We start from the raw sequence: 15681 nt of genomic DNA, 5'->3' as shown, positions 1-15681 counted from the left end.
TTCGCATTAACCGCTGCTTCGCGTTTTGAAACATAGGTGTCGCTAGCAATTTCTATCTACTCCGAAATGTCCGCAACATATTTGCAGTTCGAAGCATTTACGCAACGAGAAAAAAATACACGTTGGTACGCTAGTTCTAAAAACTTCGCTAAAATCTTCGCTTTAAAGGGACACAATTTTAAAACAAATTAATTTAACTTATAAAACATAAACATAGCACCAAACTTAATGAACACACTTCATGTTTCACATCAGAACGTTTCCCGTGAAAGTATTCTATAAAACCATCTAATTATTACAATAGCGGTGTACCAAAAATGATTTTAGCAAGTGTAACTTCTTCGATTCGATGTAAACAACGCGATTGACGTTTAAGTTACACAATTCGGAAAAGGTTTGTTTGTGCAAAGAATGTATCGTGAGTTTTGATACGAACGATAGTAATGTCCAGCTGGAGGACTATTGGTAAGTGTGCACAGCAAATGTGATAATCTGTTAGATGATATCCTAAGTCGATACTCTTGTTTTAGGTATACGTTCGCCAATTCTTACCAGCGCAAAGGTATCGCGAACCATACCACAACAATGGATCCTCCAACGACAGCAAAATGTAAACAAAGCCTCTTTCTCGAAACGTTAGGCAGCATATTGTGACTGGTGCTAATTAAAAGGGATTTTATTTACCTTACATTCGATTGCAGCGAGAAAATCAATCGCAAACCCGACATGCTCTGCTGGACTTGCGCCGCAAGGCAATACCAGTTGATCGGCAACGTCAGGTACTGTATGAGCTGGTGGAAAAGTTTGAAAAATTTCCACAAGAGAAAGCGTTCGCGATAGAGGAGGGTGCCGTCGAGCTGCTTAAAGAACTGAAACACTCGACCGACCCGGCAATAACGCAGCATGCAAAGCTCGGTCTAGCGCTGCTTGGTTATGTCCCGTCTCTTCCGGGCGAGGGAATTCGCATCCTGAGCATCGACGGTGGTGGCATTCGGGGTATCATTGTGATGGAGCTACTGCGCAAACTGGAACGACTTACCAACCGTAGAATATTCGACCTGTTCGATCTGGTGTGTGGTGTTTCGACCGGCGCTATACTGGTGTGTGCCTTGGGTAAGTTGTCTCCAGTACGTCAAGTATGAAGTCAAAAAAGAAATAAATTGCATGTAAAAAATTGCATTTTAGCCTCCGAAAAGGGACTTACACTGGCGGAAGGTATTCACCTGTACAAAAAGATAGCCTACAAGATCTTCCATCGTCCATCAACGCTGGACAAACTTTCAGGCGCGTCGCGCTTGTTTTCGTCTCATGCTTACTACGACATCGACCTGTGGGAATCTTTGCTCAAACGACATGTCGGGTATCGTCGCATTATCGACACGGTGATGCTCCCAAATGTGCCGAAGGTGGGATAACAAACACATTGGTAAAACATAATACCGAATGCACATCCGGTTCTCATTTGCTTATGGTCATTGTTTTTTTTTTTTTGTTCGCTCGCCCAAATGCCAAAACGCAGTTCTGCTGTGTTTCAACTACGGTCTGTGATGAGCATATTGATGCACATGTGTTTCGCAACTACACGTTACCACAGAACGTGCAGTCGGTCTACGCTGGGTCACACACAGCACGTCTGTGGGAAGTAGTACGAGCTTCATCGGCTGCTCCGGCCTACTTCGGAGATTTCCCGCTAAACGGTCAGCTGCATCAGGACGGTGGCATACTGTACAACAATCCCACGACCGTGGCCATCCACGAAGCCAAATGTCTTTGGCCGAACGAACGGATCCAATGTGTGGTATCGTTCGGTACGGGACGCACCCGGGGCAAATCAAACGATGGGCAAAAAATCATTAGCCCAAACATTCTCGAGCAAGCCTCACTGTCCAGCTCGTGGAAGACCAAGTTCTTGCGCATACTCGATTCAGCCACCGACACGGAGGCGGCTCACACAGTGCTGAGCGATTTGTTGCCACCCGGTCACTACTTTCGCTTCAATCCGTACCTCACCGAGTTCCTGTCGATGGTTGAGGTTCGGCCGGAAAAGATCGCCCAGCTGGAAAAGGATACGGCCATGTACTATGCGCGCAATGAGGACAAGTTCGAGCAGGTGGCCGATCTACTGACACGCAAACGATCAATCGCACGCAAAGCGTACGATGTTGCACGGCATGTTTTCTATCGCTAGCAGATGAGCGGGCCTGTTTGAAAGTGTGTTAACTACTGGATTCCAAAGATTATTTAGTATTCGATTCTTACAGGTCAAAAGTGGAAGAAGCTGTTCCTCAAGAAATAACCGGAATGAAATTATTTATCTGATACATTTTTTTCCAATGGACCATGGCAGTACCAACGATCATACCTCACACGACGGTGAACTATTCAGGTTTTATTTCGATAGTATGGACGTGTTAGTATTACCTGCTTTAATTTTGTGTTTAACTTGCTTTGATCTTTTAATCTGTTATCGCATTATCATTAATTGTGTGAATGTGTTACTCTCAAATAAAGTTGTGAACGCTTGATAATTATTAACTCTAGATCCATACCGACTTCAGTCATCCTGTGTGTCACAAAACTTGGTATTGTTGTAACGTTCGAATATTTCTGTGCCTCTTGAAACCCGATCTGCTTAATTTAGATGGATAGTATTGACAGGGTACCAAGAATATTCCCTAGAATTATCTTTAGAAGTTTCCGTGGTCGGTTGAGTGCACCATGGGCATGGATTTTCTGAAATGTAGACGTATGAAAAAAACGGGCTGTACATGGGTCTCTTGTTCGATGCAAATTTAAATCTTCTTTCCCTTAACCATTTTCAAATTCCCTCTAGCAATCTTCATTCCCTAGATCATTCATGCTAACTCATCGTTCACGACACAATCAGAACGATCCTAATTCGAATAAATGCACCTCCGCTGTTGTTCCATCATAACTTATATTTTGTATCCCTACATCCCCATTACCAGGTCTACGATATTGTTCATTGTTTTAGGTAATTTGTTATTCAAGTTAAGTTAATTAGTTAACTTATTGGAATAGTTTGAAATGAAAAGAAAATATGCAGACAGATAAAGCGTCCGATAATTAAACTATTTCTTCAAGGAAAAGCTTCCTATTTTACAGTTTTGGTTGTGTATTGAGTGACTTCAGTTGAAATATGTTTTAAAGTGTATTTATTATAATTTGCACTATTTTTAGAGAATGTTGTAGAGGATTTGTAGAATTTGTAGAGAATGATGATGGGTAACGATCTTCTTATTTTTCATGCCTATCCACCACATGTTGCTTCTCTGTTTTATACGAGAGAGCGAGTATGAGAGAAAATTGGAGTTTTCCTCACGATCGCTCGGCTGCTAGCGCCAGCACAGATTTGCGCCGAGAAAGAGGACACCGGGATTTATTTTTAAGTAAATCGACCAGCGCACTCATCCCGATCGGTCACGATCACCGCGTAGTCGTGTTCTGGCCACCAGATAGCACACATTCGTACAAATTTTTACACCGACGCGTTCGAGATCTTGTGAAGCGAAAGTGAAACAAACTGCTAGAGGAATACACGTTTGGGAAAAGTTAGCTTGCATCGGAAAGGGCCCGCGCGTCTGGTTTGAAGTGTGCCGCAAGATTCTCGTGTGAAGTTAATTTTTGTTCAATTTATGATCTCTGCAGCTCTCGGAGTGTGTTGCACGCTTTTGTTGAGACATTTCGGAATGCAGGTGAATGTTGTGCCGTACTGGGCGCATAATTGACCATTTACAATTACAAATTGAGAAGAATACGAGTGGGAGTGCTGGATAGACTAAACATACGGCCAGGATGAGTAATATGCAACCGGAAGAGTACGAAAATACGGGCTGGCTTTCGTACTTTAGCCGGCACAAAACGACCTACACTGCGTCCGATATTCACAAGATAAGTAACGAGCTGAACAATGTGCGCAAAAACTTGACTGCCACCCAGTACGCGTACGGTGAGCTAAGCAGTGAGCTGAAGGCTCTGAAAAGCCTGCAGGAGCAGCAACGTTTGGTGGACGAGTACGAACAACGGGCTGCCGCCAGTAGCAAAGGAACGAAATCTACCGAGAAGCGATTGAAAGAGCAGGCAGATGAAATCAAAAATCTCAAGAGCGATCTGGCCAGCTGTCGCAATGAGCTGTCCAAGCAGATCGCTGCAATGAAGGTGGCGTTCAGCGAACAGAGCAAGAAAAAGGGTCTGTCTGGGAGTGGGAAATACGCCGCCGGAAACACCGGCAACAGCGCGATGACCTTGAGCCTGGAAAGCCGCATCATCGCTGCCGAGGTGCAGCTGGAACAGCTGAGCACCGGACAGACGACGGAGCGTTTGAGCGCTTTGGAGCAGAAAGTAGGTCAGCTGGAACAGACGAACGGTGGTGCCGGTGACTACGATGCACGGTTGAATGCTCTTGAGCGAGATTTTACGCAGAAATTGCAGGACCTGACCAATCTCGTGGTGGAACTGCAACGGAAGCTAGCGAAGAGTGAGGCCAAACAGGTGGAAATGGTGCAACGGTTGTCGGCGGCCCAAACGACACTGTATGAACAGCTGGAACATCGGTACGACGAACAGTGTGGGAAGCTGCGGGAACTACAGGTTCGATTGAGCCATCTTGGACAGAATGACGATATTGATTCAACGTTCGTTTGAGTGAAAGAAGAGACGAAATGTAAGTAATGGGCGTTGGTCTAAATGTGGTCTAAATATTAGTATAGCACTGTGTTGTTGATACGAACAACCAATAGTAAACAATATGATTTCCCAACAGACATGAACCCATGCATCCTGTATGGTTGAAAGTCTTTAAATATTACCGATGAAACGGGATTCTAATTATCCGAGCGTAGTACCATTGTTTTGGTTAGATTTACCACCAAAATACTGCAACTTGATCATCGCTATGGCAGCTGACAAGACGACTATATGGTGCATCAAAGGAGAGTGTACACAGAACCCATGTGAAACACACCTTCGGGTGATGGAATTGGTTGGGAAAATTTTATGGCGAAAACGTGCTACATAAATCAAAGTCAAATGCGTCGGAACGGAAAATTTAACTGTACGTTCGACAAGGCTCTACAAGTTGGACTCTCTTACCCTCCCTTTCCTTATATACCGTGATTTCCTTTGTATATAATTTAATCGTTAGCATTGTTTTGTCTTATGTAGCTATTTTATTACGCTCAGACAAAATTAGTATCATTTAATTTGTAGCATTTATAATAAAACTAGTAAAGAAATTATTTTGAAGCTTTGTTCAAACTGCATGCGTTACATAGGAGCAAAGGAGGATTACATGGCGAGGCCTTTTGTATCCATCGTATCGTATCAATCAAGTTTATAATATATCTTCTATCTAAAAAAGCCAGAATGTTAAACAGAAGTTTTACCAAGAGCTCAAGAACATACGTTACCGTAAAATACAGCACAATCTAATGATCATCCTTATTGAAGACAATTTACCACGCAGTAAAGAAGCACCTGCCAATCTTTCTACCTTTCAAAAGGTCTTTCGACAGTCTGAGGAAACTTCTCCACTCAAAACACTTGTTGCGAAGAACGAAGCTGGGTCTATATAGAACCTATATAGTTCCAGTACTCACGCATGCCTCTGAGACAAAACTGACAAAACCCTTTTAACCGCGTTCGAGAGGAAGAAGCTCAGAAGGATTTTTGGCCCCGTGTGTGTGCGTGGACAATGGAGTTATGAGCTGTACGGCGAACTTATTGTCGTTATTGATTCGCCAGACTCAGGTGGGCTAGTCACGTCATGAGAATGACACCGTCATGAGAATGACAATCCAGCGGAAATATTTCAAGCTTATAGCTTCTATAGCTTATAGTTTCAATGCCAACACGCAGGGACAATTGATCAGCAAGGCCACGGAAAAGCTAAACGAAAAGCTATCGTTAATGTTTTTTGTGGCCTTTACTACGGTTTATCTAGAAACATAATATGCGCAGAGAGCACGTGCCATCCACGTCGAATTCATCTGGCGCTGTCTAAGAAGGTGACTCCATTGTAGAGGCCCCTAGTGCAGATAAGATGTTTCTTTAAATTCTGTACATCTTACTAGAATATCGTTTTTATTCCTCTCTTTAAGTTTAACTTAATCAAAGAAGGAAACTATGCACTGTATGACCTTATTACCTGTACCCATAGGTCTTACCTGAGAGGTTTTAGGCTTCACAAAGTACCTTGGAATTCTTTTAACCATATTTCCGACCTTGTACATGTTGATCAAGTAGGAAGATAATCATTTATATTTACGGGTGTGGCTTTGATCTACAAAGAAATGTAGGTAGGTAATGAATGGAATCTATTTCACATAAGCTTTGTATAGCCTGGTAATACATTTTGGAGCGCTATAACCATGCCATACGACAAATACGGCACCGAAACAAAATCCCATCCGGAATGTTCCCCTGCAGCAAGGACTGACAATCCGACTACGTGATAAAATCAAACAGCTACGATCTAGTAGGTCGTTACAGCAAGAAAAATGCTTTGTATAAGGATATATGAAATATGAACAATACAATGCACAATATGATATAGAAAGGCACATTTTAAATTGTTTTGTTGATTTGGTTCCCTCGAAAATAATTTACTCCTTTCAAATAAACAACAAACAATTAAACATTGCCTGTTTCACAATAAATACACTGCAAACGGAAAATCAGCTTTTCCTTCGCCATGCCACCAATTGAACGAGTCGGTCCAAACATTTCGGCCCAAAAACGTTTCAGTCATCATCATCGTCATCCCTAATGGCGCAAACACTTTTCGTCAATTCCACCGAGAGTGGTATTTTCGTGCAAAAATGGTGCAAATCGGTACTGCTCTCCCTTGCGAGCGGTATCGGTTCCTGGGCCGGGAAAAAACACAAACAATCCGCCCAAACACGCGTTGGAAACCGGGACGGTTGGAAAAACAAGCGCGACCTGTCAGCTTCAGTTTGCGTTGAGGATCGTTAGACAAACAAATCATCGTTCACGCTGTCGAAGCAAACGCGCCAAACGGGTTTTCCGATTGTGGGGGTGTTGCCTGCTGAAATGTACCCCACAACTCCTCCCCTCACACCCTCACACTCTGGTGATCGATGGTGATCTACTTGGTAAATATGATCCACTGCCGGGTGTGCTGTGTTGTATGTGAGTTGTTTGTATTTATGTGGGTTAGCAAGAGCCAACGATCGGGCGTCCGGATTGGCACGCACCATTTGGTAATGGAATATAAATGATTTTTTTGTTTCGCTACTTTTTTAGTACACTGTTTTCCATCTTGCTTATGCTGCTCTTTATCTGTCTCTTTCGCTCACTCTCTCTCTCTATTTTTATGGTAATTTTTGGCTCTAATAATTTTGCGCTATGACATTGTTTTTGCTCTCGAGGATTTAGTAGAAATGTGCCTGTTTTGACGGTTTCCTGTCAAAATAGACAGCTCTCGGCGGTGAACACTAATCAAGCTTTGCGCTTCAGATACCGATGGAGGCGGATGGTCGTTTGTACTACGTCACGAAGGTAACGTATGGGCCAAGGAAATTGATGGATTTGAATCGAATTACTCGATTGGTAGTGATTCTTTACCGTCACCCATGTACCACTGTACCACTGTTTGTGTGCAACCGTAAACAACACCCTCTGCGTAGAAGAGTAACCCAAATACCATGCATAGACGGCTAACAAATGGCGTCCTGAGGTGCGTAGCGCTTTGCGTGAATTTTCGTGCGTGACAGATGTCGTTTTGCTGGGTGATAAATTGACTTACAAGCCACCGGTGTCTTTGCAAAGTGTTTTGTGTTTTAGTGTTGCTATTTCATTCCTGCTCATTAAGCGGCAGAACCATAGCTGTTCACCTTGTTTTCAGTCTTTGTGTGTATCGCCGTTCTATTGTGCCTTCTGTCTGCTAAACTGTTTGATGCTGTATCATGTCATTGCTAATGTTAATCGTTGCCATCGCACGAGATTCATTTTCCATTCGCAATCTGCTATGGTGGTGACCACCTTTTTTCAGCCCTGCTTCGTTGGCTTCATTCGTTGTGGTTGTTTCTTTAAACGTTTTACTCTCATTCTTTCTCCTGGTGATCCTTTTAAGTGCGTTTGCTTCATTTTGTGCTATCAAAAAGGTGAAAGGAGGAAAAAAAATGAGTATAAGTGATTTTATTAATACGACACGAACATTTCGAACGGGCGTGAAGGAAAAAAAGTACGAAATGGAAAATGGAACCGTGGGGATGAAGAGCTGAGAGAAAATTCCGAAAAAGTTGCTAACTGACAGGTAGATATTTTTACGAGGTGACCAATATTCGTTGGCTCTAATTTATGTTTCTCTCGTGCCGTTAGACGCTGGCGAGATGAATGGGATAAGCGTTCGACCTATGTTATGTTAGCAAATTGGGGTGCAGTATTTTTTAGTTTTCCTTTTAAAATGTTACGACAACGCATTAGGTTGATTCCGTCTTATTTTTCTTGGTGAAGAATTTTCAAGCATAATTTTCGAAAGAACCAATTGCAATCGAAATTATAAAACCAATGACAAATAAATTTTCTACACTAGATGTTTTTAAACAAACTAAATGTTGAGTAGAAAATTCACAAAAGGATTTTTGTTTTATATCACGTTGACTACAGATCTTCTAATAAGCTTAGAATAGGATGAATAAATGATTTATGAGAAGGAATAGACCGAATCGCTTCTCTTTATCCTTCTCCTGCCTTTTTACATTTCCCATAATTTACGACTGGTGACGCATCCTCAGCATGTGGCAAGGTGAGAAATAACGTGAACAGTTAAATTAAAAAAAGTTCCAATTTGCCAAAATGTTTTATAGGTTTAGAGCACACTTAGAGATGATATGTTTGACTCGGCACGTGTGAGTGGCCTGTATGCAGTAACGTGTTACGTTGTAGTCGTCGTAATGCCAACATCTACTGTGATGCTAGATATTCTACAATGGATGGCTGTTGCATGGAAGATGTTGTACCTTGGCATTTATAGTCAACTTATTAAAAATGATGCTGCCAGAGTACTTGCCAGGAATGCCAGATGCTCACCGATATTGTACAATCAGAGCAGATTCACATGAGTTCACAGAGATCCTGGATTGAAAGCATTTCGAGCGTAGAGTGGAGAGTCAGTAGAAATCAAAGATACGCTTGCAAGTGTATATGGATATTGTTCATCATCATTGTGGATGATGATAAAATTTTAAAATATTTTTTAGTAAGAAATATTGAACAAAAATAAAAGAATACAAATGAACCTAGGTTTTGAGACAAGTGCGTGTAGTATTGAACATTTGCAACTGATACTCGTCGGAGTGCTAGCCGTATGCATGGAACAGTGTTCCATTAACGCTTGTAGACCATTCCCCATCCACGAGAGACCTTAAACGAGGTGTTGGGATTGGTTTTATTGTTGGAAGCGTGAGTAATCTACGCCATGGTTTATGGCATGGATATGAAAAACATATTGCAAAATTAAAATATCTTTAAAAAAATTTAGTCCCTCAACAACCTGTGTTGTGGGAGGTGTTGTATCCGGTATCATCATAGATCGATAAGCTGTCTATTGAGGAAGCACGTTTAACCTATACTTCCAATTTTTATGTTCAAATTGAAAGTGTTCTTTAGCGCCAAAAAATCATCAAATCTGAAACAAATGCTCCAGCGCCTCTTCCAGTGACTTTAAAAAATATACTCAAACACAACAAGCTCTAAATTACTTCCTTTAACTGCTGGGACCAAATGGGTCGTTTCTTCCGCGCCATCAAAAAATGCAAAAAAAAAAATGGTTATGCGCACACAGAGAAAGATAAATAAACTACGTGTCCCACCGAAAACCACCGATCGCCGAACGCGTACTTCATCATGTTCCAAACATGTGTCGAAATTCGAATTCCACGCACAACATAATCATACTGCTGCTCGTTTGGAAGGAAAAATACAGCGCAGGAAGAAGCGACCTTGCCTGGTGCGTGTCTGTGTGTAGCTCAAAGTAAATAAACACTTTCCACGGTATGGTCGAAAGGAAGAAACTACCAATTGGATTTACAAGGAATTCTGTAGCTTTCTAGTGAATTTAGCCTGATCATTTTTAATTCTTTTCATTGATCTTAGTCTTGTTGAGGATATGCGTGGTTGAAAGGAAAACTCATCTAATTGCGTGCACCATGAAGTACAGACTTTAAATGGTTTTGCCATGTTTTTTTTATAAGACTTTAAGCTGTACATTAATTTGATTATTTCCCTTCTATTTTCCATGCCGGTGGCTACCTTCACGCTACACGCTGACCGATGCTTTATTTATAGTCCGCAGAGAGACGCATTTTCGATCGTTTATCCGTATTTGTAGCGAGAAATCGGGCCGGTGTTGTTTTGGTTTCTTTTTTATCCCTGTCTACGACAAGTACGTTGGCCTCGGGTGAAATTGGGAACGTGTTGCCATCGATGGCTTTGGGTGTAATTTTTGGCACATCGTTAAACGTGGTGGTTTTGGCAAATGCTCCTTTTTTCATTCCATTTTTACATGCGATGAAACCAAAGAAACGTGCTGCCGGAAAATTTATGGAAGAGTATTTAAGGTTTTGTTGGGTGTTAGAGAAATATACGTTGGGATAAGAACAAATGTGCAGCTCTTTGGAATGAATAAAAAATTAATTGTATTGTTTCGTATTAATGATCGGATCATCTACGAATTGAAGATTTAAACACAACGTAACTAACTAACTTGCAATGTAGCATATCGTTTTAATGCACAGTATTATGTAAATTCCATTATCCTAAATACACACGATCGAACGAGATCGCAATACCCCACAACTAGATCATGACTAGTAGGCCACGCGGTCGCCTCAAAAATCAACAGTTATTACCGCATTTATCGTGATCATTTTTAAGATTAAGGTACATGCATCGCTGCATTATAATCGATGACATAATCGATCAATGTAATACCAAATTTCGTATGCATCGTCCACTTCCCTGATGGATTTACCGCTCGTTACAGATTGAAAGCTATGGCTTTACATGAACAAAATAAAATCAACTTATTTGCGATGGTGATATCTGCCTTTGACAAGTACCCTTTCTTTCCATCACATCCGGATAATTTATTCGCGTGGGTAATACGGAAAGAAGTTTCTCCTCAACCAACACAAATAAATACACACGTTTGCGCGTAACATTTGCAGCGATTCCCTCCTACTATCGACTACTTGTCATCATACGTGTCGTACGAAGGTAGGCCAGTATAATGGAATTCCGTTTATGTCGTTTTACGCTTTACGAGCTTAGATACGATCGGGGCGACGGGGAATTGACGCTGGTCAACGGCAGTGCATCCGCGAGTTGCATACAAAATTGGAACGAATTATGTAGCGCGTTGTTTGGTGGTGCATGTGTTAATACTTTGGAAGGAGTATTTGAGAGATCGGCTGACCGACAGGCCTGTTGCGATAGCAATAAAACAACACAGGGAGTTATCACAAACAAGCATCACCATGTTTATGCTTTGCAACGGTGGTGGATATAGGTTTAAGTTTAGCAACAATAATGAAGATCTATTTACTTATTGGTAACAATGTGAAATCATCTTCCGTGAGCGATACATTCGAATGATATACGAAATAGTGTTTTCTTTTTCCATTGTGCAAAATATTTTCAGTATGAAAAGATTTAGGCAGATGTGAGGGTATGAAATACTATTTAATACATCTCACGCCGAAAACTGTTACAAATAGCTCAATTTGTTATCGTTTAAAATTGTTTATTTGGAAAAAATATTAATATCTTTATAAAAAAAAACTTATCTAACCTTTACTTTGAAACATTCTATATGATGTTCAAAAAGTCTGAATACACATTTTTATCAGCAAGCAAGTTGTCAGTTTTAAGTCCAGGATGATATCTCCAATCTCCCAAACTTCAACAGAGATGAGCACTGTGTGTTCCATCAGGTTAGCCAGCCCAAATCCCACACAGTAAATGGGATCCAATTTAACCGACCTCCCAGACAAAACAGCTTGTTCTCCCAGCTTCTCAGATCTGAATCCTCTGGACTTTTTTGCTTAATCTACATGTTGTCAAAACTGATCGAATACATGATCTACATTGTGGACAATATCAAGTTCAATTGGAAAATTGGAACGAAATGCCAATTCAGTTCATGTCTGCCGCTTGCAATACGTTTGAGTAACGTTTGCAGCTCGTAAAGTGGTATAAAGGTAAGTTATTTCTAAGATAATCCTTACAAACGCAGCTGTCAATAACACAAACTCGAAAAACAACATACTACATAGTATTTTTCCACTATTAGAATAGTGTGCTTGAAATTATTGAACATCTTTTCAACACGTTTAAATAAATTCTAATCCATTCAAAATGGCGTACCATTGTTCACCTACAAGTGTTCACTTAAAACAATGTACTACACTGTAAACGAATTTTTCAGAGCTCACGTGTTGTGCAATGCTTACTTCCGCAGCTAACCTTATCAATCGTTGTTGGTGGGAAGAAACTCCCCCCGATTGACATTTTAAAAAAGAAGCTACCATTTACAATAACCCCACCATTGCGCAAATGCCCTCAACATATCCCATCCGATGGAGGAGGAAACAAAACCAGCAAACGGATAGTTGGTTTACCTAAATTTGGCTGCGTATTGTTTAAAACGGGTTCGGTTTGACGTTAAGGTGATCAGTCGTATTGTGAAATTTTGGTGTACATGTTCGTACACGGTGATCGATCGTAACAATCGAATTTAGACAAGTGACGTGAAAAAGAAACAAAATATTATAACATGCCGTTCAAAGTGAGTAACAATTTTAGTGCGGTTGTTGAGTTAAAATTTGTGAAATGGCGATAAATCATAGTGATGAGATATGTGTTTGAAAAAAAAAAGTTATTAAGGTCACAACCTCCTCCAAAACGAGTTCCCTTTTATAACGAATTATAAGCACAACGAGCAAATAGAGACGAATGCAATCGAAAGACACAAATATTCTATAAGCCGACCAAAAAAGCAAATCAAAAAGATAATTAAATGCCTCTTTCAAAGGATAAAATCTCAAACAGGCTCGTGTCTGGAACTCTTTTTTAGTGCACGGTGCCTTACTAAAAGCATTAGAGCCATTTTAGCCTGAAATGAAATAATCAGCAGCTGTTCACGATAAATGTCATTCGAGAACCGATCGTGGATGTAGTTGTAACTGGTTCGTTGGGAGTTGAAAACATTACTATCGAATAGTTTCTAATTGAGCAACCACGCAGCATTTGTCGAGTTATTGACGGAAAAGAAAAACAATAGAACCAAATTGTATGCTCTCGAAGGTATTTCAAAATATTCAAATGAGATTCACGTTTGAGGTATATAATGATATTCAAACAATTGTTGATTGTTGACAGACTAACGGTCTGTTGAATTTAAGCAATATATATGCATTAATTTACTATTGATTCACCACAAAAATAAAACCATTGAAGAGAGATGTACAATCAAGATGTTCAATAACCAAATTGGTCGAAATTGCGGTCTCTTTAATAACTCATTTAGCATAGGAAGTTGTAAATAAAAAAAAACATACTCATCGCCTTATGAAAACGTTAATTCTCAATGTTCAAATGCGTTTTTCTCAAAACGATATTTTACATTTCGATAATGATAATTTCTCGGATACCTGTGTAAATCGATTGACTGAACTTTGTACCAGATATTCTTCGTACAAAAAAATGTATACGCCTTAAATATGTTTAGGACTCCGGTGATTTTTAACAAAACGCGTTTTTTAACAGTGGCGAAACTCTTTTTTTTCACTGAAGGAAATCCCATTCAATCTTGAATATTTCGAAAGTCGAATCCCGATTTGAATGATTTTGCATTAAACATTATAAGAATGAATCTTCTCAAAAGATTGATTAAGCTCGAAACTAGTTATTGGCCTAATAACAAGAAAAACAAACTATATGCGCCTTAAATAAGAATTATTTCGGAGTGGAAAATATAATTTAATTTTTCACGCTAATTTTATGGAAAAGAGCTCCCAGTATAGCAGGATTTTCTTAACGACATGCAAATACAACTAATACAACTCATATACAACCAATAAAACACTGGAACGATTTAAACTCGTTCTAAGGGAATGTCTGTCTGAATGACTGTCCTATTCCAAATTGCAAGAAAAAAATGTTTACCACAAAATTCAACATTATAAAGTAAAATGAAATAAAATAGTAAATAAACTGAGGCGAACCGAGTGGACATGTACTAGAGGATGTATTTAAATAAAAAAAAAAACAGATCACCTGGCGTCTCCATTGGGAAACCTCGAGGGCGATCAAGTCATTTCACTTGGAAATATAAATTTTTTTTTGTAGTAAAAAGGGATATCTGTTACATTTTCTCTTACAGATTCTATTAATAACAACATCGTTGGCCATCCTATTGACGAGCTTGCCTTTATCGTGGGCTAGTGACTTGGAAAGGTAATAAACAAGTACAAATGATCAAACTAGCATAAGTTAGCATATAATAGTAAACCTATTATACTTTAATGTTATGACTACAAATCGTACGTACCTATCCCACAAAAAAACCACATACAGATGAAAAGCACCAACCTAGCATGGTATCGTTCGTACATGAACAGCATGACGCGTGTTACCACCGTCTCATCGACATCGAGATAAATGGAATACGCTTACGTTACCAACATACCAACTTCGTGCTTAGTTCCCTGTGAAGAAGAGAACAACCTGACCTTTAACCTATGATGCTTTACCCGATAGAAATAAAAAAAAACCCTGCACGGTCACTGGCTGTGCAAAACGTTAACCATCTGCCAAAACAAACCGGAAAAGCGATCCGAATACCTCGAATCATACATACATGCCTGCTTTACTCTCCGAGACCACACGCTAGTGAATTAAGTAAACAGTTTGTCGGTGGTATGGAGCAATCGATTAGTTTGCAATTAGGTTGTAAATTGGTTCGGCGAAGAAAACCACCCCAAACGGGCAGCGCATAACACACAGAACATGTTTCTCGCACGGCACCTTTTGTGCCGCTTCAAATCGTTAACGAGTGGGTGGGAGAGTGATAGAGAGGGAACAGAAATAAAAAAAACCTCCATAATTTACTGCAACGGGTGGAAACGCGCTAATGAAACCGGTTCGGCGGGATAGCTTACGGCGACGGGAAAAAATTGGCAATGTGCCCATTATATGGGTGGGTAAGGGTTACCAATTACTGGGATTTTATCTTACGCGGCCTAATCTTGACGACTGAAGAGTGATTTTCTTGTTCAATTTGCCACGAAACGAGGGGAAACGCATTGGGGACGCTATGGACGAACAGTGGAGTCCACCATTTTCCAATTCATTTCCATTTGTTCACAGTTGAAGTGGTGTTTTGCGTTGTGTTGATGCACATGCTTCAGTGAAGTTTGGTATAAACACGAACGAATGCTTTTACCATTTTAAAGTGGCGATTTACGTATCCCTTTTTGTTGGAAATATTTCTTCGTTTAGTTCACTTTACGATACCTTATTGTTTATGCACTCATCCCTATAGCTATGCTGCCAGCGAAGCACTTGCCCATCATCACCATCACGACGATCTAGTGCACCATCATCCGGATGCACTGCTGCACAGCCTGGCGAGTACCG

At 40.4% G+C, this 15681-nt stretch overlaps 2 protein-coding genes across 2 annotated transcripts; both read left to right on the top strand.

Moving 5' to 3' along the window:
- Positions 1-443: 443 nt before the first annotated feature.
- Positions 444-2188, top strand: LOC128714713 (calcium-independent phospholipase A2-gamma-like). Its single transcript, XM_053809591.1, has 5 exons — positions 444-465; positions 531-610; positions 702-1113; positions 1186-1406; positions 1520-2188. Exons 1-5 carry the CDS (start codon positions 444-446, stop codon positions 2186-2188), a joined length of 1404 nt encoding a protein of 467 aa, XP_053665566.1.
- A 1628-nt stretch (positions 2189-3816) lies between these two features.
- LOC128715138 (uncharacterized) lies at positions 3817-4665 on the top strand. Its single transcript, XM_053810019.1, has one exon. The coding sequence runs from the start codon at positions 3817-3819 to the stop codon at positions 4663-4665; it is 849 nt and encodes a 282-aa protein (XP_053665994.1).
- The last annotated feature ends 11016 nt before the right edge of the window (positions 4666-15681 follow it).

The sequence above is a fragment of the Anopheles marshallii genome, chromosome 3 (assembly GCF_943734725.1).
Source record: "Anopheles marshallii chromosome 3, idAnoMarsDA_429_01, whole genome shotgun sequence".
In the NCBI taxonomy this organism is placed as follows: domain Eukaryota; kingdom Metazoa; phylum Arthropoda; class Insecta; order Diptera; family Culicidae; genus Anopheles; species Anopheles marshallii.
Note: the sequence above shows the minus strand (reverse complement) of the source record. Positions and strands in the feature narration are given on the sequence as shown.